Raw genomic sequence first — 27417 nt, forward strand, 5'->3', positions numbered from 1 at the left:
TGACCCCTCCCTGTTGTCTCTCACAGGTGTGTACTTATTTGTGTGGGACTCATCCAAAGGATTCGTTTGACGAGTTCCTTGATTGAAGTGGGAGCGTTCGAACACCTTGGGCCAAGAGTCTGAGAATAACAGAGACCCATACATATGGCGAAGACAGATAATCAAGCCATTGTGTTTTAAACATCAGTGTCATGAAAGTTCCTACTGTTCACACAAGCCTCAGTTGAACATAAAGCATTCAAGACAAAGTTAAGACATTTCTACATGTATAACTAGTTGCTGTTCCACTCTTCATCATTCCTCATTTACATCCACTTTACTTCGTCATTTTATTTTAATGGCATATATCATATATATCATACAATGTCATATTTAATCAGTGTTTGTATGTAGAAATGACTAAAAAGCCTTGACTAAAATGATACATTCACTGCATCTATTATCTATATTATATATTATTATATATTATCTTTTATCTAATTTAAGTTTTATTTGACATATTTTTTATTATTTTACATCTATAAGAAAAGGTAAGGGCTCTGACATGAGCTGATTTCAGAATATTAAGGTTATTAATGAGACATAAGTTCATGACTAAGACTTAAAATATTAATTATTGCATTACAGCGAGTTCATAATGTGCAGTTTATTTGTTTGTGTTTGAGGTGAAAAACGCTGTCCTCCCTCGTCACACCGGAAGAGACGTCCGCGAGCCTCCATGACCCCCATAGATCTGTGTTTATAGGACTCTGTGCTATCAGAAAATCTATTCCTGAATTAGTCTTCTGACCTGTTTTACAATGAATCCTGTGATAAGCCAGATCCCAGACAGATACAGACACATATTATTGATTAACATATTGATCTTTTTTGTTGGATTCCATTAATAGGTCATGAAATGTCTAAATCATTGGTAATGATAAGACCAGTACCCTATACCCCACTGTTTCTGCTCCTTTTTTTATGTTGATAACAGCATACATTTTATACAATTCTTTCAGAACCCAAATGCTATCACAAAGAAAAATTTCCCACCTTAAGTGTCGATGCCAATAGCTGAAATATAGCGGCTTTGTGCTTCGGGAATCCCAGTCCCAAAGCGAGTCCCAAAGTGAGATCATTGTTTTTTTGATGGCCTGCTTCCTATTCACAAAATAGTGAATAAACCGTTTTTTTAATACATTAATATTCTATTCAAATATTTTATTACGTTAGGGCTATTTCTTAAATGTAATATTTGTAATTATTTACTAGATAAATGTCTGCATAAATCCTGTAAATTTCATTTTCATATTAAAAATAGAATAGTATGCCATATTGTAATTTTTTCTTCCAAAACTATGTACTTCTTTACTGAAAAGAACTGATGAATTTTAAGCAATGCTGTCTTTAAAGAGATAAATGGAACAGAAAAACATTATTTTTAGTCAGTATTTTCATTAACTCACATGACCTATCTATGCATCTATGAAACAGTGCCATGTAATATGTTACAATGTCATATTTCTCTCAAAGAAACACCCAGGGGAGGTTTCAAAAGTTGTGGTTTTGCTATGATATGGAGGTAGGAAACATTTACAGGATCAATAATGCTTACGGGTAGTGTAACATGTTGTTCCATGACAGTTCAGATGTTTTTTAGGACATCATCTTCGAGTGGTTTACGCTGCAATGCCCTATAAAACATACATTTTAACATGATTAAATTCTTGGAATGAAAGCAGGAAAATGTTTTGAGAGCATAACAGTGCAATCATTTTTGCCCTGTACTTTTAAACATCATTTGTGACATCAGGAAACAGGACATCGACAGTATTGTCTGTATCATTTTTTGTTCCTAAAAGTTTTTCATGCCCACAAAGCATTATTCATTTTTAACGATTCTGGGACTTCCTTGACACACGCCAACAAAAGATGCTTTCTCTTCTTTTTTTTGTTTTTAACTTCCTGCTAAGTTGACTTTGGAAAGGTAACAGTAAAGCAGCACACATAAGATTTAATCCTGTCTGTCTTCTTCAGACATAAATCAGTCTCTCCACGTGTCCTGAGCATAGTATGTCATTCAGCCACGTTTGAAGGTGGAGACGCTCTGTACTGTTTAGATTTTACAGGCCTCATGAAACTGGTTGTGTCACAGGAACAAAGGTTTGGCCATTAACAAGCCATCTGAGTTGCTAATATTTACTGTTGCCAGTGAAGGACTTCTCAGCTAGCAGGAAAGTACTTTTTACATTAAGAAGAAGGTCAGGACGCCATAAACCTGTATTAACCTGTATTTACATGTGCAAACACACCCGTTATGTGTATTTTACCATCTATATCAATCAATGGTGCAATCAAACATCAGTGTCATGTTATAAACACTAACTAAATATTGATCTTCTCATTTTAGAATCACATCTGGAAGAGGACAAGATTTTCACTTCAGTGTTAGAAAACACTTTGACTGGAATATAAAAGAATGATTCACTGGGATGAGTAGTGAATCACTTTCCTCCTTGTATGAGCTCACAAAATCCATGATCGCATAAATCCTGTATTATAGAGGAAACATGCACTGACCTGCTTTTTTCTTTTTATGATCCTTTTAGGGATACAAGCATGTAAACGAATTGAACTTAGGAATTGCTAGAAAATTTTACAAATAATTACAAAGAAGACGCGAGTAACATTTTGAATTCACCAGGAAATGTTGCAAACACCTGAAACACACTTGAACACTTGTTGCACATTTACTTTTCTGAGGAAACTTTTCTGATGAGAAAATGTTCTTAAAGTTACAACTTGCAGATGAAAAGGAACATGTGACGTGTGTGAGTCAGACAAGTGAAGTTTACACAATAAAGCATGTTGTGGCAATAGTGATGTAGTAGAGCTATGGGTAGGCAATTTGTTACATGAAAGCTGACCTCTCTCCAAATCATAAAAAAAGTTTCATTTAATTAGTACTGCTCTCTTTAAATAACTAACTATATTTACTTGGTCAAAAATGCAATAAAATGCTGAGAAATATTAGCATCATTAAAATATTTTAAACTATCATTTTTTTATTTTTTATTTTTTTATTTTGTTTTATTTATTTATTTTTTTTGTTAGAATTTTTTTTAACAGAATTTTTTCAACAAAAATTTTATTGGTTCTGGTTTGAAAGTGCGAGAACACAAGCAAGATTTCAGACCTAGGATGGAAGGCACGGTTTTCAGTGAATTAAAACATTAGTGCTTTGTGCATCAGAAAAAGGATGTCTTTAAGAAAGTAAGGAGGATTTTGTAATGGAAAAAAAACTGTAGTGGTATAAAACTGAGGCTACTAGCTCATAAATGGGCAAGCAAAAAAATCTATTTGGTCATCACAGGCAGTGAGTCTTTGTGTTTTGTGCTTTGTGTTGTTGATCAAAAATGGACAGCCAGAATGGGCAGTGCCCACAAAACCGCTCCCGTGCCCCACCTTGGCCATTCAGAACACTGTGTTGTTAATACCCATATACAAATCATATACAAAACTACCAAGAACCTCAAAGAATGACCAAAGAGAATGAGATTATATCTGAGGTTTGGTTAGGTTAGCATGATCTAGTTAGCCCCTGTTGGTCGATGTTGTAATCTTGACCCCTTGTTTGGGATTTGCTTAAACCTAGAGTCAGTTTGGGATTTGCCAAATCTAGAGTCATTAGTCATCATAACTGGTTTGATTGGTGACTGGCTCGGAAAAGCCTGTAACTGTCCTCATTCATCCCACAGATACATGGAATAACCACCTAATTTTGCTACGGTCAATACCTCTCAAGCAATCATACTAAATATCAGTAAACCGCAGAACTTTCTGATTCAAAATTGCATTGCAGAAAATCAGCGCATAAGCTCATCAAATCTAAACGAGACATTATTGACAAGCATGGGCATCTTGAAGAGAAACTGTTTAAGTTAAACTTTTATGTAAAACAAAAAAAAACAATGGCTTTAATTTTAAGCATTGAATTGATTTATATGTAATTTATATATTATGTGTATTTATATGTAATAAATAATAAATAAACAAATAAACCAACTGTTAACTCTGAAAACTCAGTTGTCATTTATGTAACTGTTGGCTGTGTATTAAATTATTTTAATGTCTCGCTCTGCAAACAGTAAAGCTGTGAGTTTAATTCCTTCAAAAACATAAATTTCACTGAAATTTGCTGAAGAAAAATATATTATGTAGTAATTTAGTATTGAAGCTATTATAGGCTATAAAGGTTCCATGGCATTACTGCGCAGAAAGTCTGAGTTGTTATGAAATTGTAGTCTGAACAAGAAAAAATCATGAGATCAATTCTGAAGAGAACCAAAAAAAGAAACAGGTTAGATATATGTATGTATATATATATATATATATATATATATACATATATATATATACATATATATATATATATAGCCAGGAGCCATCCTCACATCCAGACTGTAAAACTTGATAAAAGTGCTCGGTGAGGACCATCCTGCCGCAGCACAGATATCATCCATAGAAGACCCACTGAGAAAAGCTTGTGAAGAAGCCACTGCTCTAGTGGAATGAGCTCTAATTCCTAAGGGCGAAGCGAGTCCGCGCGCCTCATAGGCTAAAGATATTGCCTCCACCAGCCAATGGGACATGCGTTGTTTTGTGACAGCATGGCGTTTATTCTTATGTCCGAAACAGACAAACAGCTGTTCAGACTCAAGACATGGGGCTGTACGATCAACCTAAGTCTTTAGCGCTCTGACAGGGCAAAGACTTAGATCTCCTGTCCCCGCCTCTGCAGGGGTAAAGCCTCCAAGACCACTTGTTGAAAACGGAAAGTGTTAGAAGCAACCCTAGGGACATAATTAGGCCTCGGTTGCAGCAATACCTTCACAGAGCCCGGTGCAAATTCCATGCACGAGGGTGAAACAGAAAGAGCCTGTAAATCCCCAACTCTCTTGAGGGAGGATAAAGCCATAAGAAGAACTGTCTTCAGAGTCAGGATTTTATCCGGTATAGTTTCCAGGGGCTCAAATGGATGCCCTGATAAACCTTGCAACACAATAGATAAATCCCATGAAGGAACTCGCACAGGGCGGAAAGGCCTCAGCCGTCGCGCACCCTGTATAAAACGAGAAACCAGCGGATGACGGCCCACTGAGGCACCATCTATATATACGTGGTTAGCTGAAATGGCTGCCACGTAAACTTTCAGAGTGGCTGGCGTTACTCCATCAGAGAAACGGTCCTGAAGGAACTTAGGGGAGTGTAGGAGTCTTAGCAGTACTGAAGCCACTGGGCAGTAAACTGGATCCATATTACGAATTCCACACCAGGTCATAAACAGTTTCCATTTGAAAGCATATAAGCGTCTCGTAGAAGCTGCTCTAGAAGCTGCTCTTGAGTGCCAAATCATTCCCTGCGCTTGCGATAGCAGATCCTGTCTGAGGGGAATCTCCCATGGAGAGCCCGCTAACAGACTGATCAGGTCCGCAAACCATGGCTGTGTGGGCCACCACGGAGCCCCCAGCAGCAGCTGCTCCACTCTGTCCAGCCGTATCCCGGGTAACACCGCTGGAATTAAACGAATCGGGGGGAAAGCATACAAGCTGGTTCTGGGCCAATTGTGAGCTAACTCATCCAAGCCCAGGGGCAATGGAGGGCATAGGGAGAACCACAGCGGGCAATGCGTCATGCTCGACGCGAATAAGTCCACTCTTGTTTCTCCAAAAATCTGCCATAAGAGGTCACCGTTTGGGGGTGCAATCTCCATTCCCCTGCTCCAGAGTCTGTCTGGATAGCAAATCCGCTCCGAAGTTCAAACGTCCGGGGACATGAACCACTCGGATCGACAGAAATCTGTTCTGAGACCAAAGAAGAATATTTCTCGCCAACCTGCACAGGGTGCGAGAGCGTAATCCTCCTTGATGATTCAGATACGACACAAGCGCTATGTTGTCTGACCTGAGCAGTACATGATGGCCGATCAGCAGATTCGAGAAATACTGGAGAGCTAGAAAAACTGCCAGTAATTCTAACCTGTTTATATGCCAACTGCGTTGTGTCGCTGTCCACACTCCGTGAGCTGGGCGCCCTTGACAAGCAGCTCCCCAGCCGGTCAAAGACGCATCCGTCGTCCCCAGAAATCCCCAGCCGAACTCCGGCTAGAAGGAATTCGGTTGACATCCACTATTTTATTGACATAACACACCTCCGTGTCACCGAGATCATTCGATGCGGAAGACAACGGGGTGAAATGTTCCGACTTTTCTTCCACCACTGAAAAGGGCACATATGAAGTAATCCCAGACGGATTACAGGGGATGCCTCTGCCATTAGACCTAAAAGTCTGAGGCACAAGCTCACCGTCACTGTGCGACCCGCTACGAAGCGACGCACGCATGACGCGATCGACTGAGCGCACGGGAGAGATAGGTTTGCTGTCATCGCGCGAGAGTCCAAGTCTATTCCCAGAAAGGTTATCCATTGAGAGGGAATTAAAACACTCTTCTGGAAATTCGTGCATAAGCCCAGGCTGTTTAGATGATTCAGCACAAGAACCCGGTGAGAGTGTGCTTGAGTCTGCGATTGTGCTAACACCAGCCAATTTTCTAAGTAGTTCAACACGCGAAGGCCCTGGAGCCGCAACGGGGCCAGAGCTGCGTCCATGCATTTTGAAAAAGTATGGGGAACCAGAGCTAAGCCAAAGGGAAGAACGCGGTACTGATACGCTTTGCCCTCTAAAGCGAATCTGAGGAACTTCCTGTGTCTCTTGATGATCTGAATATGAAAGTATGCATCCTTCAGATCGTTCGTGACAAACCAGTTGTTTGGTTGAATCTGAGACAAAATAGACTTTACCGTTAACATCTTGAATTTGCTCGTCCTGAGTGCAAGATTCAAAAAGCGTAAATCCAGAATGGGTCACAACCAGCCGTTGTTTTTTGGCACCACAAAATAGCGGCTGTAAAAACCTGACTCCATCTGAGAGGGGTGTACTTCCTCTATAGCCCCTTTGCTCAGCAGAGTTGACATCTCCTGTCGCAGCACCGCTATTTCCTTTGGTTTCACAACCGTGGGAAGAATTCCGCGGAATGGAGGCGGGCCTTTTCGAAACTGAATGGTGTATCCATGATGAATGGTGCGTAACACCCATTGTGAGAAACAACATTAGCGGTCTCAAGATTTCCGCTTTCTGCAACGCTTGCAAGGAATCAGCTGGCGGAAGGCTGCTCTAAATTTCTCCACCACCGAAGTGACAGCCTCTCCAAACAAACCGTCCTTAGAAACAGGAGTGTCCATAAGAAAAGATTTGTCCTTTTCTTTGATATCGGTGAGATTAAACCAGAGGTGGCGCTCGACCGTAATCAAACCAGCCATGGAACGGCCCACTGCTCGAGCAGTATGTTTGGTAGCGCATAGTGCCAAATCCGTAGCTTTTTGTCGCAGCTCTTTCACGGCGTCGGGTGTGATACCCTCCCCTTCATCGAGTTCCTTTAAGAGCTCTGCTTGGTAGGCCTGAAGGACCGCCATAGAGTGGAGCGAAGCAGCCGCTTGGCCAGCGGCCATGTAGGATTTCCCGATGAGGCTGGACGTGACTCGACACACCTTAGAAGGAAGAAGGGGGTGAGGCTTCCATGCCGCGGCCGAATTAGGCACGAGATGTTCGGCGAGAGTCTCTTCCACCGGAGGCATCGCTGCATAGCCATGGACAAGAAGAAAGGCCGCTAAGCGCCGCCTGTGCATGATGTAAGACTAAACATACTACGCATCTTTCATGGGAGTCTCCCTTTGTGATGAACCTGGTACACGGTTCCTTACATTTGCGAAAATTCATGGCGTCCGCGAAGAGGAGTTTACACTGCTCGGAGAAACCTGCTGAGAACACGAGATGATTCCTAGGGCACAGATGATTCGCTTCCCTGAAGGAATGAAATATGAGCGAAATAGCGCGCGGCACCCAGGTATACGATGCGTGTGCACGCGTGGGGTGGTGCCAAGCGCTATTTGGCAAATAGGATTGGCGGGATGGTATAGGGCTTCAGACATTCGTCACACCGAGGGGTGTTCCCATTCGGTGACGTCACCACAGCATCGAAGTGACCTATGAAAGGTAATCTAAGAATCCTCTCAGAAAACTCTTAATTTTAAAAACTTTTATGTAGGAGTCTTAGCTTAAGAGCGATTCGGGACTGATCTGAGAGCAACTCTGAGTAAGGAAAAGACAAAAACTTTCATCTTAGTAAGTCAAGTCAAGTCACCTTTATTTATATAGCGCTTTAAACAAAATACATTGCGTCAAAGCAACTGAACAACATTCATTAGGAAAAAAAGTGTGTCAATAATGCAAAATGATAGTTAAAGGCAGTTCATCATTGAATTCAGTGATGTCATCTCTGTTCAGTTAATGTCTGTGCATTTATTTGCAATCAAGTCAACGATGTCGCTGTAGATGAAGTAACACCAACTAAGCAAGCCAGAGGCGACAGCGGCAAGGAACCGAAACTCCATCGGTGACAGATTGGAGAAAAAAACCTTGGGAGAAACCAGGCTCAGTTTAGGGGGGCCAGTTCTCCTCTGACCAGGCAAAACCAGTAGTCCAATTCCAGGCTGCAGCAAAGTCAGATTGTGCAGAAGAATCATCTGTTTTCTGTGGTCTTGTCCTGGTGGTCCTCTGAGACAAGGTCTTTACAGGGGATCTGTATCTGGGGCTCTAGTTGTCCTGGTCTCCGCTGTCTTTCAGGGCAGTAGAGGTCCTTTCTAGGTGCTGATCCACCATCTGGTCTGGATACGTACTGGATCCGGGTGACTGCAGTGACCCTCTGATCTGGATACAGACTGGATCTGGTGGCTACGGTGACCTCAGAATAAGAGAGAAACAGACAAATATTAGCGTAGATGCCATTCTTCTAATGATGTAGCAAGTACATAGGGTGTTATGGGAAGTGTTTCTGGTTCCGGTTTACCTAATTAATGCAGCCTAAAAATCCTTTAATGGATTTTGATATTAAAAGCATATTAGTATGTTATGTGTACGCCAGGTTAAGAGATGGGTCTTTAATCTAGATTTAAACTGCAAGAGTGTGTCTGCCTCCCGAACAATGTTAGGTAGGTTATTCCAGAGTTTAGGCGCCAAATAGGAAAAGGATTTGCCGCCCGCAGTTGATTTTGATATTCTAGGTATTATCAAATTGCCTGAGTTTTGAGAACGTAGTGGACGTAGAGGATTATAATGTAAAAGGAGCTCATTCAAATACTGAGGTGCTAAACCATTCAGGGCTTTATAAGTAATAAGCAATATTTTAAAATCTATACGATGTTTGATAGGGAGCCAGTGCAGTGTTGACAGGACCGGGCTAATATGGTCATACTTACTGGTTCTAGTAAGAACTCTTGCTGCTGCATTTTGGACTAGCTGTAGTTTGTTTACTAAGCGTGCAGAACAACCACCCAATAAAGCATTACAATAATCTAACCTTGAGGTCATAAATGCATGGATTAACATTTCTGCATTTGATATTGAGAGCATAGGCCGTAATTTAGATATATTTTTGAGATGGAAAAATGCAGTTTTACAAATGCTAGAAACGTGGCTTTCTAGCAAAGGAAAGATTGCAATCAAATAGCACACCTAGGTTCCTTACTGATGACGAAGAATTGACAGAGCAACCATCAAGTCTTAGACAGTGTTCTAGATTATAACAAGCGGAGTTTTTAAGGTTCTATAATTAACACCTCTGTTTTTTCAGAATTTAGCAGTAAGAAATTACTCGCAATCCAGTTTTTTATATTGACTATGCATTCCATTAGTTTTTCAAATTGGTGTGTTTCACCGAGCCGCGAAGAAATATAGAACTGAGGCGGTAAGGAGGCGGGGTTGACCCCGTTGCTATGTATGACAAAATCTTTTGAAGACTGTGATTGGCTGGTAAAAAAGAGTGATTTTAAGTATAGGGTCTATTCTAATTCTCACTTTGAATTTACATGCGTAATTTTTCCTATTTGACCGTTCTCTCTCACACACACACGCACACACACATTATATGTGGGTTTATATAAATCCTTTTTTTATTTACCATGCTTTTAATTTCCTATAAGGTATTTGATTGGCTTAGAATGATAAAAATTGTTCTACTCTTTCCAATTACAGTGATTACTGTCCTATTTAATTGGCGGTTTGAATGTTGGTTTAAATGTATCAATCACGGAATCAAAACCAAGAATGGCGAGAAAGCCAAACTGGACAGAGAACAGTGTTTACTGTTAGACCAGTTAGTGGATGAACATAAGGCCATTCTTAAAGGGAAAGTCGGGCTCGGTGTCACAGCAAGTGACAAGAAGCAGACATGGGAGCGTATAGCACAAACTATTAACGGTTCATTCCCCCTGCTTGTGCGCACCTATAAGCCTACCATATTCATAAATGCAGTTTTTTGAGCCTGCAAGATGGGAATGTCCAGTGGAACCGAAATGAACTGCGACACAATAAGATGTTCTGAAAGTGCTGTAATTGTTTGTGTGATCACTCTGCTTACAGAAGGTTGTGACAGACCCAAATCATCACTATTGCATTGTTGCATTTTCCCAGTTGCCAAATATCGTAATGTAGTGATTACTTTAATTTCTGGCGCTATGGCATTTCTGCGCTGTTTCGGAGATGTTAGCACTTCTCTAATAAAATCAGTCACAAACATGATCCCTTTAACGATCTAATCTATAGCGTCTTATTAACTCACTGTCATTCATTGTCTGCAACACATTTCTTCTGCCTCTTCATCTTTCTGCCATTTTCTCCTCTGCTAAAGAAACTCTTAAGCCTCTTAAAAGTCCTCGTCTGTGCTCCTAACAAGTTTGACCTTAAGACCTCTTTTAAGGGTTAAGATGCTTTCTGAATTACTTTTTTCTTTACTAAGATTTTTTCTTTAATTTTAAGAGTAAACGCCCACAAGAATTTTCTTAGAATTTTGTCACTAGGAGCTACTTTTTGCATTAAGATTCCATATGAATACGGGCCCAGGAATTCAGTCCTCAAGTTTTTCCCAGAGTTAAGCCCGTTTTCTTATTGACCAGCAGAGGGTGTCATTAGACGATAATGAGCCAACTTCACCATGCTGGACATGGAATCAGATATCTTGGTAATGACTGCCTCTTATGTGCTCACTGTGACCCTATCACAGTGAAAGAAAAAAAGTAAAAAAGTTGTTATTATTATTTATCATTATTTATTAATATTTAATGAATTGTTTATAATTAATTTATCGTGTTACAAGTTAACCTGGAAAGCAAATATATAAATGCAGATGATATAACAGTAGGCCATTGCAAATAACAAGTGAAACAAAAGTGATATTTATGAAAATGCAATAAATCCCACTTAATATTAAAAAAATAGCGGATTCTTTTTTTTTAAATCCCCTTGTGCTGAAAACATTAACTTTTCATTTATCGATTAAAAATATTTATTAATGGGTTTTTGTATATGCCTATATTGTATTTATATAGCCTAAAGGTCTACTTTTTAAAGATATTATTGGATTTATTTATACGTCCACATACGTAATAGTGACTAAACTAGAGTTTTAGAGGCGTTGAATGCAGTGGAAGCGGTCGCGTCGCGTCACTCGCGGACAAGTCGATAGGACTCTGCACTGAACTCGTGTACCCATGATGCTGCGGGTTTGTCGAAACTTTGACAGGCACGGAAGTGGATTCAAGCAAGTTAAAGCGAAAACACAAGACATCCTCCACCACGCTGTGTTTGGATATGAAAATGCCTGAGTGTCGATAGTTTTCCGTGACATTATGCGGTGCTGCTGTCAGCGAACGCTCGCGGTTCAGGCGCATCTTGCACGCGCTGCGGAGCTCATTGAGTGACAGGTAAGCGCTGGTTAACAAGCCGAAACCTTTCAGTCTGCATGGGTAGAACTTTTCTGGGGGATAGCTGGCGTCTTTACTGTCGTCACCTAAATTTGTGAGCGGGGGGCAACCAATCCCAAACGTGATATCTGTTTCATCCCATTGAAAGTTAATGACAACATATCGCATCCTGGAGCTGTTTGGAAAAAAGCCTTTTATTTTACCTGCTGTTTAAGGCTAACGGTACTGTACCTGGCTACTATAATAGGCCACATATCGTCTGTTTTGTTAAAAACTCGGGAAAACAAGCAACACATATTTAAGCAGAACAAAACAAATATTTAATACTTTTTATATTTGGGTTCAACCACCATATGTTTTCTCTAAAAATCTCGTACGTTACCTGTAAAACCCTTCATGAAAATGTCAAATACTTTGTAATAAATAATTATGTAATATTTTGTTAATAATTGAATATTACATTTAATATTTAACTCATTAACTAATTGATTGCTGATGTCCAATACTATTCCTTACATGATGGTGGGTTGAAAGTGCAAAGTAGCTTTGGAAGATTGTTTTATTGATCAGATCGGATTGGTATCTTCTAGCACATCTAATCTAATTTTGAAAAACAGTGAAAGTGAATAGGATTATCAGCGAAGTTTTAGTGTTTGTTGAGTAAAGTGCTGAATAGGGATCAGTTCAGCTGTAACAGTGGCTACAGTGTGTGAGTGAATAATTCATTTCTAAGATATGATCCGTAGCCGGGTTTGAATTTGGTTTCTTTTACAAATTTTGCATTTCCTGAGAGCAAAGAGAGAATTTATATATTACCACTTACAACTAATCAGTCTACTGTATCTAATTATGAAGCAAGTCTTTTATTTGGCCAGTGTCATGTCTAATAGGGTCAATTTGCACTGCATTTTCTCATCATGGTCTGAAAATCCTATTCCAGTAATTGTAGCAGAGGATAATCAAATCCTTTGAAAAGATTTTTCTTGAAATCTGTGTCACACATACCAAATATAATTTTAGAATTCCTTCCAACACATGCTTTCAGAAAGTAGCTGGTTTTATGCGTTCTTTTGGACTTTGATGACGCAAGGGTTAGATGCTGCAGGAATATTGAGTGATCCTACATTGTCTTTGTGTCTCTTGACACAGGCTGGTGTTTGTCAGTCTCTGCTCTCTCTAGAACACAATAGTTTAGATTCATGACATTGTTTGGCCATTGCCAGACTGGGTTTAGTTTGTGATTTGTTTCTTTGTGCTTTGTTATCTTTTTGGGTTGTTTCACATTTTTATTGTTGATATCACTGTCGTCAGTTTGTCAGACATGGATCATAAGGATGTATTCGCAGCATTGCAGACGGTATGTTTGGATGTCATCTTGGCTCTTAATGGATCCCGCAGCAAATCTTCAAATGCCGAAACCATTGATCGTCTGTTGGGGGTCATGAGGCAGATTCAAGAACATGGTTGTGCTGTTGAACCCTTGATTACTGGCTTTACTGCTGTCTATCACCATTTCGATTTGGATGCACAGACTCCTGGCAATGGATATCGGACCCTAGTCAAGGTAACTACTGGTTCATTTAAAAAAAAAAAAAAAAAAAAAAAGTTGATTGCATAAAAAAGGTGATTTTTATATTTGCAAATGAGGGGTTAGATGCAAATAAAGGCATGTCATAAAATAGCTTTTCAGATGCCCTAAAGCATGCATTGAGTTGAAAAAAAAAACATATACTGTACACACACACCACACACACACACACATATACATAGATATACACATATACATATATATACACAAATATATATACGTATATATATATATATATATATATATATATATATATATATACATATACATATATATGTGTACAGTATATGTTTTTTTTTTTCAACTCAATGCATGCTTTAGGGCATCTGTTAAAACTCATTGAGCTCAGGATGCAAGAGTGACTAGGACTCCCACTGGTGTTGCAGCTGGGGAATGTTTCTTTAGAAAAACAAGTGATTTATACACTTTTTAATGTTATATTTTGTAATATTGGTGCTTGAACTACAATTTTTTTCTCATGTAATATTTTGAGGAGGCATTGTCTCCCCTGCCTCCTCGGAGGGATTATATAAACAGTGTATTTTTTTATAAATAATTGCACAAATATGCATAGATGATGTAATTATATTTAGCCTGATATCCACGATAAGAGTCCATGGATGTTTTCTGTTTTCCATAGGTGGTCCATTCCTGCATCACCCACATCCTTCAGAAGGCCCGTTACATCGCATTGAACTGCAGTGGAGCATTTTTTAGGATGGACCATAATATGGCAGAAATGGAAGCATACTGTAGTGCCCTTTGCCAGCTGCGGGCATTGCTTTACCTGGCACAGATATTACTCCATGACAATCCCCATGGTCAGCTCTATTCACAAGAGGAAGGGGGTTTAAGGGAGCGGTTTGTGCAGGAGTACATCTCCATGCACAAAGCTTGTTTTTATGGTCGCTGCTTGGGCTTTCAGGTGAGATAATATTAATGGTTCTTTTGCATAAAACGTTTTTTCTTTAACAGTAGAAACCTCCCGTGAATAAAAGATTCTATCATTTCACTGGTGCGTGCTGTTTATGACATATGCAAATTGGTTCCAAAATACAAAGTCTTTATATCTTTGTCTCTGCTCCAAGTTTTCCGCCTCTCTCAGACCTTTTCTACAGACAGTGGTCATTAGTATGGTGTCCTTTGGTGAAAACTACAAGAAACAGCAGACTGGTTTAGGTAAGTGCAGACTCCGATAGGGTGCATCATAATATTAGGACTGCATGATTCATTCTTTGATGTGTTTTGTCTGTTGTTCCCATAAAACACTGATGTGGGGAAATTAGTCTCTTACAGTTTTCACACAATTACATATCCATTTCACCAGTGCACTTTGATTTATTAACAGGTATAGCTGCTCTTTCTTTCTTCGCATCTGGCAAATACGTGGTAGATCCTGAGTTGAGGGGGGCGGAGTTTGAGCGCATCACTCAAAATCTAGATATGCAGTTTTGGAAAACCTTTTGGAACCTTACCGAGACTGAGCTATTATCAGTAAGTACAAGTATGTTGTTTGCTTCTATGAGAACAGATAAAACAACATCAGTACCTTGTAATATTGTTCTTGTTGTTAAACTGTAGGTCTGCATTGATATTTACAGTACTGTTAAAATGTTTATGGTCCGTAAGATTTAAAAACATATTTTAATCTCCTATACTGACTGAGGCTGCATTTATTTGAACAAAATACAGTTAAAAGCATTGTGAAATGTTATTACAATTTTAAATAACTGTTTATCCTTTCTGAATAAATATACTCATTTTTTATTGACCCCAAACTTTTGAATGGAATAAGACTGAAGAGTTCCAATGTTCTTTTTTCTCTCTTTTTTTCTCTTGTAAAGAGTTTGACAAGGATTGCTTCCACTGTGGTGCAAGTGAATGTAATATTAACCATACCAGCTGTAAGTCTGAGTTTGCCTCTGGCCTCTGACCCCAGTCTCTCAGTCTCTGTGAATCCTCCAGTTGCACACTGGGGCCCTGGGCCAGTTAAAGTACGCTTGATCTCACATGCACTCCGACAAGGACAGGTTTGTGTGTTTCATGAAAAAGAAAGAATTAATTACAGATTTTTAAGTCAAACAGTCTATGGACTTAGAATGATGTTGAATGACTTTGAATTATTTTCAGTCAATTCACAGTCAATTCTGCTAATTGTCCTCCATATTCAAACTCTTACCACAGGACAGTGCAGAACTGTTGGCCCTTTCTCGTCCCGAGGGGCCTCAGCTCTCTCTGCCAGGGGGTTTCAGTCGTCAGACATATCCTCTTTCTCCAATTCTGCTCATACACTTCCATGGTGGAGGCTTTGTTGCACAAACTTCAAAATCACATGAGGTATGGCTGTGGCCGTTTTACCTCCATATATAAGGTTTCTCACCTAAATGATTTCTTTGTTAGGATTTTTTTGGCTGAGGCCCTTTCTGACATTTTCTCTCTATTGTAGAGTTACTTGAAGAGCTGGTCAAAGGATCTGAATGTGCCTATTCTCTCCGTGGATTACTCATTGGCTCCAGAGGCCCCGTTCCCCCGGGCTCTAGAAGAGTGTTTCTATGCCTACTGTTGGGCCTTAAAGAATTGCCACTTGCTGGGTTTGTAAAGCACACTCCTCTCCAAAAGGAATAACTAGTATGCAGACGATAATAGTTTAATATGATGTAATTTTAATATTTACATGCTCTAGTCCAGCGGTTCTCAATTCCAGTCCTTGTGCCCCACTGCTCTGCATATTTTGCACGTCTCTCTTTGTTAACACACCTGATTCAGATAATCAGCTCGTTAGAAGTGAGCTCCGTACTTGAACTGTGTTCCCATTGTTCATTGCTCCCTACTCCCTGAGCAGAGGACATCTGTTAAAGTTTACTTCACTTCGGAACCTTCATTCACTGATTTGTGCTGTGCAGCGTCTATACACACGGCCAACTGTGACATCATATACCTTTGTAAATAAATACAATTTAAATTCACGTCTCGCACACTTCAATGCACTTTGATTGGAACATATATGGTCGCTTCGAACTGGAATCATGGCGGAATATCCTGTGATGTCCACTTCGCAGGGCACCTACGTTCGAATAGAACAAACGTCTGAAACGCTAAGAGAAACGTACATAATGTGCAATTTAATTTGGTGCAACTTATGACATTTTCTATTTAAATCATTGACTAGAGCAGCGGTTCTCAATTGCAGTCCTCGCGCCCCACTGCTCTAGTCAATGATTTAAATAGAAAATATCATAAGTTGCACCAAATTAAATTGCAAATACAAATATTCTACTCATCAAGAAGTATTTCTTGAGCAGCAAATAGCATATTAATGATTTCTGAAAGATGATTTGACACTGAAGACTGGAGTAATGACTGTAAATAAGAAAATATTACATTATAAAATTTAGAATAAAATAAAATAAAATTGTTCCTGTGGCTCAGTGGTAGAGCATTGCATTAGCAGCACAAAATGTCATGGGTTCGATTCCCAGGGAACACACATACTGGTAAAAAATGTATAGCCTGAATGCACTGCAAGTCGCTTTGGATAAAAGCATCTGCTAAATGCATAAATGTAAAATTGTAACCATATTATACAATATTACTGTACAGTGCTGTACAGTATAATACTTTACAATTTCCATAAAATGCAGCCTTGGTGAGACTTCTTTTAAAAACATAAAAAATATCATACCCCAAACTTTTTAACAGTAGTGTAAAAATAATTCTAAAATAATTTGTAAACTTATTTTAGATGAAGTATAACATCACACTTCAAAACTTCCCAAAAGTATTTCGTCAGATGACCATAATCTGATGGCTGAATCAGTTTAATTTTTAAATCTAATGACATTGAAGTTTTTACATTCCAATCGACTAGTATGAAAGCCAGTAATAACTTATGCAACACTCTTAAATATTAAGGTTACAAAAATGCCGTAAGAGAAAATGACTTTCTAGTGAAATAAATGTTGATCTGAAGAAGTATAACTTTTATCTCCATAGAACCATATAGCCAGTCACATATCCAATGAAAAGAGCTAAAGAATCATTTGAGCTTTATTTTTACCTTTAGGTGTGTTATCATGATAGTAGGTGTGGACATTACCAGCAATCCATGCCAACCATGCCTCGGGAATCTCTAACAGTTGATCTTGCTTCACAGGTTCGACTGCAGAGCGTGTTTGTTTGGTGGGAGAGAGTGCAGGCGGTAACTTGTGCATAACTGTCTCTATGAGGGCAATGTCTCACGGTGTACGAGTTCCTGATGGGATTGTGGCAGCCTACCCAGCAACTCTGCTAACCACAGACGCCTCGCCATCCAGACTGCTCACTTTAATCGACCCTCTGCTGCCTTTGAGTGTGCTCTACAAGTGTATCGATGCCTATGCTGGTCAGCTTTTGAGTCAAGTCATGTTACATACAGCGCTTTTACGGTAAAGATTGTAAAGATTCGTGATTGTATTGTTTCTTGGTCACTCTTTCTATTTCAGGTTCGAGTTGTCAGTCAGTGCAACCAGCTCGGCAGATAGACACCTTGGCCGCTTTGGGAAAGGACACAGTAAATTTGTTGACTAACTTTGCCCAAGGAGCGACAAATTGGTTTCAGAATTTATTAGAACCAAAGGCAGCAGCAGCAGCAGCAGCATCCTCTTCAACCATATCATCATATGGTCCTTCACCTTCCAAGTCACATTCTGAAGAGAAACCACAGGAGGTCTATGAATACCCAGAAAACTTTGAACCACTCCGGTCTAGGTGTCTGGTGGATTTACATACACCTTGCACACCAATAATGAAGAACCCATTTGTCTCTCCTCTACTTGCTCCGGACAGTCTTCTCAAGGGGCTTCCACCAGTACATATAGTGGTAAGACCTGATGAAAATGCATTTCCAGGAACAGTGTTGAAACTATAGTTTAAATGCTTTGATTGTTCTTCTCAGGCTTCTGCTTTGGATGCCCTGTTGGATGATTCAGTGATGTTTGCCAAAAAGCTTAGGAATATGAACCAGCCTGTGACGCTCACTGTGGTTGAAGACCTTCCCCATGGCTTCCTGAGCCTAGTACAGCTTTCCAAAGAAACCCAGGAAGCATCTGAAATATGTGTAAAACGAATAAGAGAAGTCTTCAAGCTAGAGGAACCACCTGCTGATCAGAGGCAGCCGGGACCCAGTTAGACAGCTAAGGCTTGGAAAAAGTCCTGATGGACTTCCAAGGTCCAAGAAGTTCCAGGGATCTAAATAACAATAAAGTTAAACTAGTTTTGACATCTTTGAAGCCAGAAATGTATTAAAAAACAAAGTCACTCAATCCATCAGCTTAACTCCTGAAAGCAATTGTATATCCAGCAAATAATACCAAAGTTATAGTTATAGTTATATAATGTGGAGTTTTTTTTTCATCAGAGTGACTCATTTTTAGGTATTCACAATAACTATTCACTGTTGTGTTCTGACCAAACTGAATGTCTCAGCATCCACCAAAATTTCACCATTGTGCCTGTAGTGATGCAGTAAGATCAATCCTAGCTGTGTTTGCTCTGCAAACTAACATTATTTTAAAGCAACTGCACTGTGGATTTTAAGTTACCATTTCTGACCTCTTATGTTTATCTGAAATGAAAATGGTTTGAATGTTTAATGAATAGGGTGTTAAACACACCGCTTTCATTTTTCTCTTTTGTTTAATTTAAGAATGTAACCTTTTTAAATTCAGTAAATCTCTCTTTGTACCTCATTATTGGTTATTTAAACCACATGAAGTTTATTCTAAAGTTGTGGGCATGTTTTGTGCATGCACTCTGTATGGTATTTTTAAAAAATTGTTTAAATTGTCCCACATAAGGTGGCATTTAGTCCAGTTCGGCTCATGAACTGAAATTACTTTGACACCCCTACTTGTATTACAATATCAGATATAGCATTATTTGAAAATGTATAATTAATTTGACAAGGATATTGGCCTTGTACACCAAACAAGACTTTAAGGCCTTTGAGGATCCGGTTATAAGCTTCAGACCATTGTGCCTTTTTATAGAGTACTGATTGAATCTTTATATTAACACGTTACCTCATCAATTCTTAAAGAAGATCTGGCCAGATTTACAGGAACTTTCGCTGTGATTTGTTACCAGTACATGCAGAAAACTAAACAGCTGAAGTGTGCTCAAATCATGACCAAATTAGATTCAGACCTGTACTTTTTTTCTTATAACACTAAAGATGTTTGTTCTATACTGCACATTTCTGAGAGGATTTTGATTAACTGAATGTCAAATGCAATATATAAATAAATAATCCACTATTTTTAAAGCAACATTGTTTCCAGTGCTGTTTTACATTTTGGTCTATATTTTACCGAATTGAGTTAGCTTATTGTTACTACAAGAAAATTATGCTAACTTGATTATAAGTACTCATTTATGTATAAGAATTTCAAGTAACAGAAAGAGTCGGTCTGAAAACATTAAAAGTTCATTTATTAATATTATTTTTTTATATATTACTTCAATTTAATTCATATTATTTTGTATGTTTTGTCTTGTATTATTAATATTTATTATGACTAAGACCGCCTGAAATACACTATGGATACCACAGTATTCAACGGAATAAAGGCATACATTTAAAGAAAGAAATGCGGTAAATAAACGCATGTTTGGTCGTCCTGTGGTCATAAGAGCCTCCGTACCGTTGATGGCAGCACTTCATATGAAGCCCAATGACGTTCAAAACATGTCGACCGTGTTGACAGAAATACAACAAAGAGACGAGCTGCTTGTAGAGACACGATACGTACCACGTTGACTATCAATTAATTTACCTCACAATATAGGATACTGACATTGGAAAAGGTAAATGTCTGTTTTTAACTATCAGATATTGTGCAGTGATGTTATGTGTTTAGCCTAGCTTAGCACAATCCACCTGCCAACTAAACTAAGTTATCTGGTTTCGGTCTTTTCGGGATTATGTTTTTACTGAGTGAAGTAACGTTAACGTTAACAAACAACAAGTGAAGCGATATTTATATTAACGTTACTTATGTAACGTTCCTGGAAACGATTATCAGTCTCAGTGTTTGTAAGTCTGAAATGCTTGTGTTTTAAAAGTTCAAGCCAGACTTTTATTTCATGTTGTGGAGTTGTGAAGGGACTGACTTGGCGTCATTATATTTGGTCGTTTACAGCTTAATATAAAACATTTGGTTTGAAGTTTGAACTGAAAAGTACGGAGCCCCGCACATGGCATGCAGGGGGAAAAATAGTAGGCTAAATCGTGTGCACGATTTATAAATCGAGAGAACGAATTAGTAAATTGTGCGCATGATTTTGCAAATAGTGTGTACGTTTTAGTACATCGAGGGAACGAATTAATAAGTCGTGAACACGATTTATTTATTTATTCTTGCATGGCATGTGCGGGGCTCCGTAGAAAAGTGATTTCTAGACAAGCGAAAGTAAATATGGATGTAGTTAACTCTTTACCACCTGTCAGAAAGTAAGGCTATATTTATTTATTTATATTTTTATCTTACAGAGATAAAGTGGTACTATCAATGACATTCACAGTAAAAGTGCCATGGTATTTCAATGTTATTTCTAAGAACCTTTAAAGTACAACATAAATGCAATGGATTTTCAATATGGGAAACATTTAGTATCGTGACAACAAAGTACTTTTTTAGTATATTGTGTATAATACATTTTTATACTATGAAACCACCATAGTTCTTTTTCTGAAAAGGGAATATTTAAATAAGTAATGACCTATTATCCCACCAGCATCATACAGTTTTATTAAAAAAACCTTATTATAACCGAGGGCTTACCAATATAACATAGATGATATAGTTACTACTGTAAAATGGTAATAAATTAATACTGTATATCTTTCAGAATATTTCATGTCATTTTCAGGTTGTATAGTGAATTGTCTTTGGTTTTCACATTGTTCCTGTGAAGGTGGCACAGCTGTGGGCACAACTGGATGTCAGCACAGAGGAAAGGACAAACACGAGATCTCCACCCAACTTATTATTTAAAGAACTGCCTTGTATTCAGCCCTGTTGGACGCTTCAACTGCAGTCACCCTGAAGTGTTCTTTGGTCTATTAATCTGCTGGAGTGAATCCTACCTACCAGACAAATATATAAATTTAAACAAGTGGTCTCTGTGATCAGAGTATGACATTTGAGAGTTAAACTGCATTTGAAGAAAAAAAAAAGTGAGAACTGGCATCCAGAAGACCACAAAGCTCCGTTTGCATACTGAAAATATTGCAGAAGTGTAGACACGAAAAGAAAGTTCTGGTCTAGGTCTTTCTGTCGTTCACATTGCCTTAGCAGAATAGTTCTTAATTACACCAGTCCAGGTATAATTTTCTATACTTTGTGTAGGTTTGCAATATTTATACACATAAATATTTATTTCTCTTCTTTTAGAAGAGACCTTGTAATATATATTGTGTAGCAGCATTGCTCTTAGTTATAGAGCCTAAGCTGTATGTAGAATTTGTAAATATCTCGTAAGATTCTTTAGTGACACTTTTTATTGAGACCTTGTGGACACTGTGCATGGTTTACTAGATCATATTAGATCTTAGGCAGGTGTTAAAAAAAAGTGGAGAAACTTAAATGGCAACAAAGATGGAGAACAGTGGCCTGGGTGTCATGGGATTGAACACACACAACAGGCAGCATTTAGGACAGCCTAAAGCTCCCTCTCAATTAGGACCCCAAACTGTGAGTGCTAAGCCTGGAAAGGAGCCCATGGTGACCCAGAAACCAGCCGATGCATCTCAGGAAGGACCTGGTATCAGGTAAGCTTGCTATAATGTCATATGTAACAATTATTTGCTTAATTGGAATGTATGTGTGGTATATTTGACATGTATGACATGTGTACACTTCTGTTTAAAATTTTGGGTCTTTTGAAGGTTTTGAGGCTGCATTTATTTGATATATAAAAAATATAAATAATGAAAACAGCTAAATTGTAAAATATTATAATTAAAATAAAAAATTCTGTGATGGCAAAGCTGAAATTTCAGCACTTCAATCTTAAGTTTCACATGATCCTACAGAAATCATTCTAATGTATGGATTTGTTGCTCAAGAAATGTTTCTTATTATTGGTGTAACAGAATTAGTATTTACTGTCACTTTCGGTCAATTTAATAAGTCCTTACTGAATAAAATGTTAATTTATTTCTTAAAAATATTACTGACCCCAAACATTTGAACAGTAGTATATATACATTAATATATTGACACAGGTTTGGTGATGACTGGAAAAAAAGCCTACAGCTCCCTTCTAAGGATAATAGAGTCAAAACGTCTGTAAGTATTTTAGTGAAATGTTTTAAACTTTCACTTTTTAAAACTATTGCAAACAAATATCCAATTACAGATCTCCTTGTGATCCATCAGTTTCATACTCTTTCTTTCTCACAAGGATGTGACCGCAACCAAAGGGAATGAGTTTGAGGACTACTGTCTAAAAAGAGAGCTGCTGATGGGCATTTTTGAGATGGGCTGGGAAAAGCCATCCCCCATTCAGGTAGTATATGCAAGAACTTTAAAACATAGAACAACATGGGTATGCTCAGTGTTTATGCTTAAAGGAATAATAGTTCACCCAAAAATAAAAATATGAAGAAAATGTACTCATCCTCAGGCCATTCAAGATGTAACATAGTTTATTTCTTCATCAGAACAGATTTGGAGAAATTTAACATTACATCCACTGCTCACTAATGGATTCTCTGTAGTGAATGGGTGCCGTCAAAATAAGGGTTCAAACAGCTGATTAAAAACAACAGTAATCCACATGACTATAGTCAATCAATGAATGTCTTGTGAAGTGAAAAACGGAATGTTTAAGTGAAGTGAGTGAGTGAAGTGACATTCAGCCAAGTATGGTGACCCATACTCAGAATTTGTGCTCTGCATTTAACCCATCCGAAATGCACACACACAAAGCAGTGAACACACACACTGTGAGCACACACCCGGAGCAGTGGGCAGCCATTTATGCTGCGGCGCCCGGGGAGCAGTTGGGGGTTCGATGCCTTGCTCAAGGGCACCTAAGTCGTGGTATTGAATCTTATAATGAACCGTCTCTTCAGGATGTTTTTAACTTCAAACTGTTGCTTTCTGTATTGGCATAAAAGCCATATAATAGTAATGGAGCATAATATTGCTTTCCACAATGATCAAAATGATCTTGTCTGAATCAGGAGAGAAATATGCACAAATCAAGCACCTGATAAAAGCGCCAACAGTTCTAAACCAATATATCGGTGGAGTTTCATGTTTTTTGTAGTATGGGCTCATGTTTTGGCCAAGTTAAAATGCCTTGATGAAATGTTTTTATCTTACTTGTGGATTACTTGTGGATTATTGTGATGTTTTAATCAGATGTTTGGACTCTCATTTTGACTGCACCCATTCACTGCATATGATGTAATGTTAAAGTTCACCAAATCTGTTCTGATTAAGTAAAGAAATTTTTGGTTTACCTGAGGATGATTTTAAGCAAATTTTAGTTTTTGGGTAAACTATTTCATTGATTTTTATTTGTATTTATTTTTTAATTTTAGGAGGAGAGTATTCCTATTGCCCTTTCTGGACGCGATATACTGGCTCGAGCCAAAAACGGGACTGGAAAGAGTGGTGCATACCTGATTCCCCTTCTGGAGAGAATTGACATAAAAAAGGATCATATCCAAGGTATTTCTCTCCCAAAACAGTTTACACAAGATGTTCCTCTTATCCCCCACCCCCTTTTTTTACTGTACAATCTTTCTGTTTACCTGCAGCCATTGTGATAGTTCCCACTCGTGAACTGGCTCTGCAGGTCAGTCAGATCAGTATTCAGATCAGCAAGCACCTCGGTGGTGTCAACGTCATGGCAACCACAGGTGGGACCAACCTACGAGATGATATCATGCGCCTGGATGAGGAGGGTAATGTTCAGTGATCACCTAATCATAAAAAGATTACAATGTGAACATCCTCTTCAGTAAAAGCATGTTGTTCAAAACACTTTTTTGTTGTTGTTTTTTTGCAGTTCATGTTGTTGTAGCAACACCTGGCAGAATTTTGGACTTGATGAAAAAGGGCATAGCCAAAGTGGATAAAGTTCAGATGATGGTTATGGATGAAGTGAGTACTGCGCATGATAACTGTACATACCTGTCAGAATATTAATACAATTTATAATTAATAAAATGATTTCATTCTGTTGCACTCTTTCACAACTGAACACTTGACAGAGTTATTTAGGTGTTCTATGTTATCAATACCACTATCTAAGTTGAAACTTCATTGCTTGTTTTATTATAGGCTGATAAGCTGCTCTCTCAGGACTTTGTGGTTATTATTGAGGACATCATTGGTTTCCTTTCAAAGAACAGACAGATTCTGCTCTATTCAGCCACATTCCCCATCAGCGTACAGAAGTTTATGGTTCGAGAAATCTGTGCATCAATTTGAACACATTTATGCTTTCATTGTGCTCATCTCTCTTTCTACATCTGCAGATTTGACATTTATACACTTTGTATCTCTTCAGGCAAAGCACCTGCAGAAGCCCTATGAGATTAATCTGATGGAGGAACTGACCCTGAAAGGCATTACTCAGTACTATGCTTATGTCACAGAAAGACAGAAAGTCCACTGCCTTAACACACTCTTCTCCAGGGTAAAGAGTCCATTTCTGTTTTGGAGTTAAAAATTATATTTAGGGCGGGTAAAATTTCATGTCACAACAATGATGAATTCCTCAGGCTAGCCATCTAGATGAGTTTGCAAATTTGAATTTTTGGGTGAACTAGACCTTTTATGCTTTAAGCTTCGGCTGTTGGAGTTTTGTTCTTTTGTGAATTATAAAAAAATGACCCAAGCACTTGTTCTCTCCACAGTTGCAGATAAATCAGTCCATCATCTTTTGTAACTCTACTCAGCGAGTGGAGCTTTTGGCCAAGAAGATCACGCAGCTGGGCTACTCCTGCTTCTACATTCATGCAAAGATGATGCAGGTACTATATGTGTTTTGTTGTTGTCAGTTCCAGTGTAATTAAAATCTGTTCAGTATGATTTCCTAGTTTCAGTCAAATACTTGACATTTGTGACTGCAAACTTATTGTGCATCATGTCATTCATATGGCAGGAATACAGAAACCGTGTTTTCCACGACTTCAGAAACGGGCTCTGCAGGAACCTTGTTTGCACAGGTGAGTGTAGTACATTTATAAAGCATCTTACCTCATTTTTGTGTAATTGCATAATAATAACTAAAAATTAAATTTATGAAAATTAAAATCTCTTGAAACAGATTTATTCACTAGAGGTATCGATATCCAGGCGGTAAATGTGGTCATCAACTTTGACTTTCCCAAGAATGCAGAAACATACCTGCATCGCATCGGACGCTCAGGTGAGGTTAACAAACAACAAAGATGTGGTGGATTAAATTAGGATTGCGTTATCTAGACTTAAAACTTTTATTATGTGTATAATGTATCATTATATGGTCCCTGTGTTTAATTTTTTAGGCAGGTTTGGACATCTGGGTTTGGCCATCAATCTCATTAGCGCTGAGGATCGCTTTAACCTGAAGACCATTGAGGACCAGCTGATGACGGACATAAAGCCCATTCCTGGCAGCATTGATAAGAGCCTGTATGTGGCAGAGTTTCACTCCGTGGACCCTGACTGTGAGGCAGAGGAGCCTCAGCAGGGCGAAGGGTCTGAAGCACATTAGGAATAGGAAGCACCATTACAGAGCAGGTAAAGGCATACTTTATGTACTTATGTCATGCAATGGGGAAAATCATCAAACGTTTGTTCATTGATCTGAGAATACCTAATATTACAATGTCTGTTCCATGTTGATCACTGATAATTGGGCTGACTTTATCATTTGCTTCTTCTAGGGAAGCTGGAGAAACTGAACCAGACTGTTGCATCTGCTTTTGCACAAAACCAGTAACTTTTCTGCTCAGAACTTTCCTCATCTTTTCCACCTCCACAGTATTTTTTTGTTTTTAGTCGCTGTCAGTGTTTTGCTCTCTTTTTTGCATTCATTGTTCATTTTTGGGGTAGTTATACCCTCTTCATAAATGACCATACACATTCCAGTTGAGACATGCAAGAATAAAAACAAAACATTCAGAGAAAAGTTCCTGTTTGATAGAAAACAATAAACAAAGGCAGTGGTGAAAATGGGACATAGCATACTTGCATCTTTAGTTGAGAATTTACACACAAATCCTAGAACAAAACCTGTTGAACCCAAGTGCCTTGATAAATATCATCTCTGTCTTAGATTAATATGTTATTGCTGTGTTAAAGTATTCCCAAAGACTAAACACAGGATTTTGCAGCGTATTGGTGCTACTGGATTCTGTGAAAGAATTATTGGTATTGATGAGAAGCATTGTCAAATTCTCTTCATATTCAGTCTGAGGCAGCTAGAAAAACCAGCATCCATGAAAATATCGCAGAACTCAGGATTCAGGTGTCAACATGAACCATTGCACTAAACTGCCAGAGAAAAAAATCTGCAATAATATTGGTGCATTTTATAGTTTCATTAGTAGTCACAGACAAATGCAAATTTGGAATTCATAAAGAAATATAGATGTAAATTATGGTTTCAGTCAGACAAAAAATTGCACAAATTTAGTCTATCTTATGGTGATTTTTTTTTTTTTATATATAATACTTAAAACATTATATTAGACATTACTAATTTAAACAGGCATGCTAGAACTGACATAATTTGAAAGGTATCAGACTACTACATGAAAGCTGATTCAAAATTCACCACAATGCAGTCATTATACATGAAATCCTCACATATGTATGTAAAACTGTTAAATGATTTGTCAAAAGAGTCTATTTGGTGTCTTTTTCTTCTTAATTTAAAGGTTGGTGAGAAGGTGTACTTCTCCTCTCAAAAATAGCATCATTTAC

The 27417-nt window shown here is 38.3% G+C and overlaps 2 protein-coding genes across 5 annotated transcripts; both read left to right on the forward strand.

Moving 5' to 3' along the window:
* Positions 1-11626: 11626 nt before the first annotated feature.
* Positions 11627-19752, forward strand: lipea (lipase, hormone-sensitive a). Of its 2 annotated transcripts, XM_059556004.1 has the most exons (11): positions 11627-11859; positions 13171-13423; positions 14088-14372; positions 14536-14626; positions 14796-14941; positions 15292-15477; positions 15632-15784; positions 15894-16038; positions 17601-17828; positions 17929-18305; positions 18381-19752. In XM_059556004.1, the coding sequence occupies exons 2-11, from the start codon at positions 13181-13183 to the stop codon at positions 18612-18614; spliced, it is 2088 nt and encodes a 695-aa protein (XP_059411987.1). In that variant the 5' UTR covers positions 11627-11859; positions 13171-13180; the 3' UTR covers positions 18615-19752. The 2 variants fall into 2 exon arrangements, with proteins under 2 accessions (XP_059411987.1, XP_059411988.1); XM_059556005.1 differs by lacking the exon at positions 11627-11859 and having other exon boundaries at positions 12988-13423.
* Positions 19753-20121: 369 nt separating this feature from the next.
* On the forward strand, positions 20122-26674 carry LOC132145194 (probable ATP-dependent RNA helicase ddx6). 3 transcript variants are annotated; one of them, XM_059556008.1, is made up of 15 exons: positions 20122-20290; positions 21401-21533; positions 22084-22256; positions 22713-22776; positions 22892-22996; positions 24039-24168; positions 24258-24404; positions 24509-24603; positions 24784-24906; positions 25013-25141; positions 25362-25478; positions 25610-25673; positions 25775-25876; positions 25995-26229; positions 26381-26674. In XM_059556008.1, the coding sequence occupies exons 2-14, from the start codon at positions 21426-21428 to the stop codon at positions 26201-26203; spliced, it is 1566 nt and encodes a 521-aa protein (XP_059411991.1). In that variant the 5' UTR covers positions 20122-20290; positions 21401-21425; the 3' UTR covers positions 26204-26229; positions 26381-26674. The 3 variants fall into 3 exon arrangements, with proteins under 3 accessions (XP_059411991.1, XP_059411989.1, XP_059411992.1); XM_059556006.1 differs by having other exon boundaries at positions 20123-20290; positions 26376-26674; XM_059556009.1 differs by having other exon boundaries at positions 20123-20290; positions 21401-22256; positions 26376-26674.
* Positions 26675-27417: the final 743 nt, after the last annotated feature.

The sequence above is a fragment of the Carassius carassius genome, chromosome 8, assembly GCF_963082965.1.
Source record: "Carassius carassius chromosome 8, fCarCar2.1, whole genome shotgun sequence".
In the NCBI taxonomy this organism is placed as follows: Eukaryota; Metazoa; Chordata; class Actinopteri; order Cypriniformes; family Cyprinidae; genus Carassius; species Carassius carassius.

What these genes read in the sequence shown, in the direction of transcription:
- lipea (XM_059556004.1), top strand. Translation starts at nt 13,181, where the DNA reads ATGGATCATAAGGATGTATTCGCAGCATTGCAGACGGTATGTTTGGAT. An exon ending in GTCGCTGCTTGGGCTTTCAG is followed by an intron (nt 14,373 to 14,535) that starts GTGAGATAATAT and finishes CTCTGCTCCAAG; the next exon opens with TTTTCCGCCTCTCTCAGACC. An exon ending in GAAACAGCAGACTGGTTTAG is followed by an intron (nt 14,627 to 14,795) that starts GTAAGTGCAGAC and finishes ATTTATTAACAG; the next exon opens with GTATAGCTGCTCTTTCTTTC.
- LOC132145194 (XM_059556008.1), top strand. Translation starts at nt 21,426, where the DNA reads ATGTCAGCACAGAGGAAAGGACAAACACGAGATCTCCACCCAACTTAT. An exon ending in ATAATAGAGTCAAAACGTCT is followed by an intron (nt 22,777 to 22,891) that starts GTAAGTATTTTA and finishes CTTTCTCACAAG; the next exon opens with GATGTGACCGCAACCAAAGG. An exon ending in TTCATGCAAAGATGATGCAG is followed by an intron (nt 25,479 to 25,609) that starts GTACTATATGTG and finishes TTCATATGGCAG; the next exon opens with GAATACAGAAACCGTGTTTT.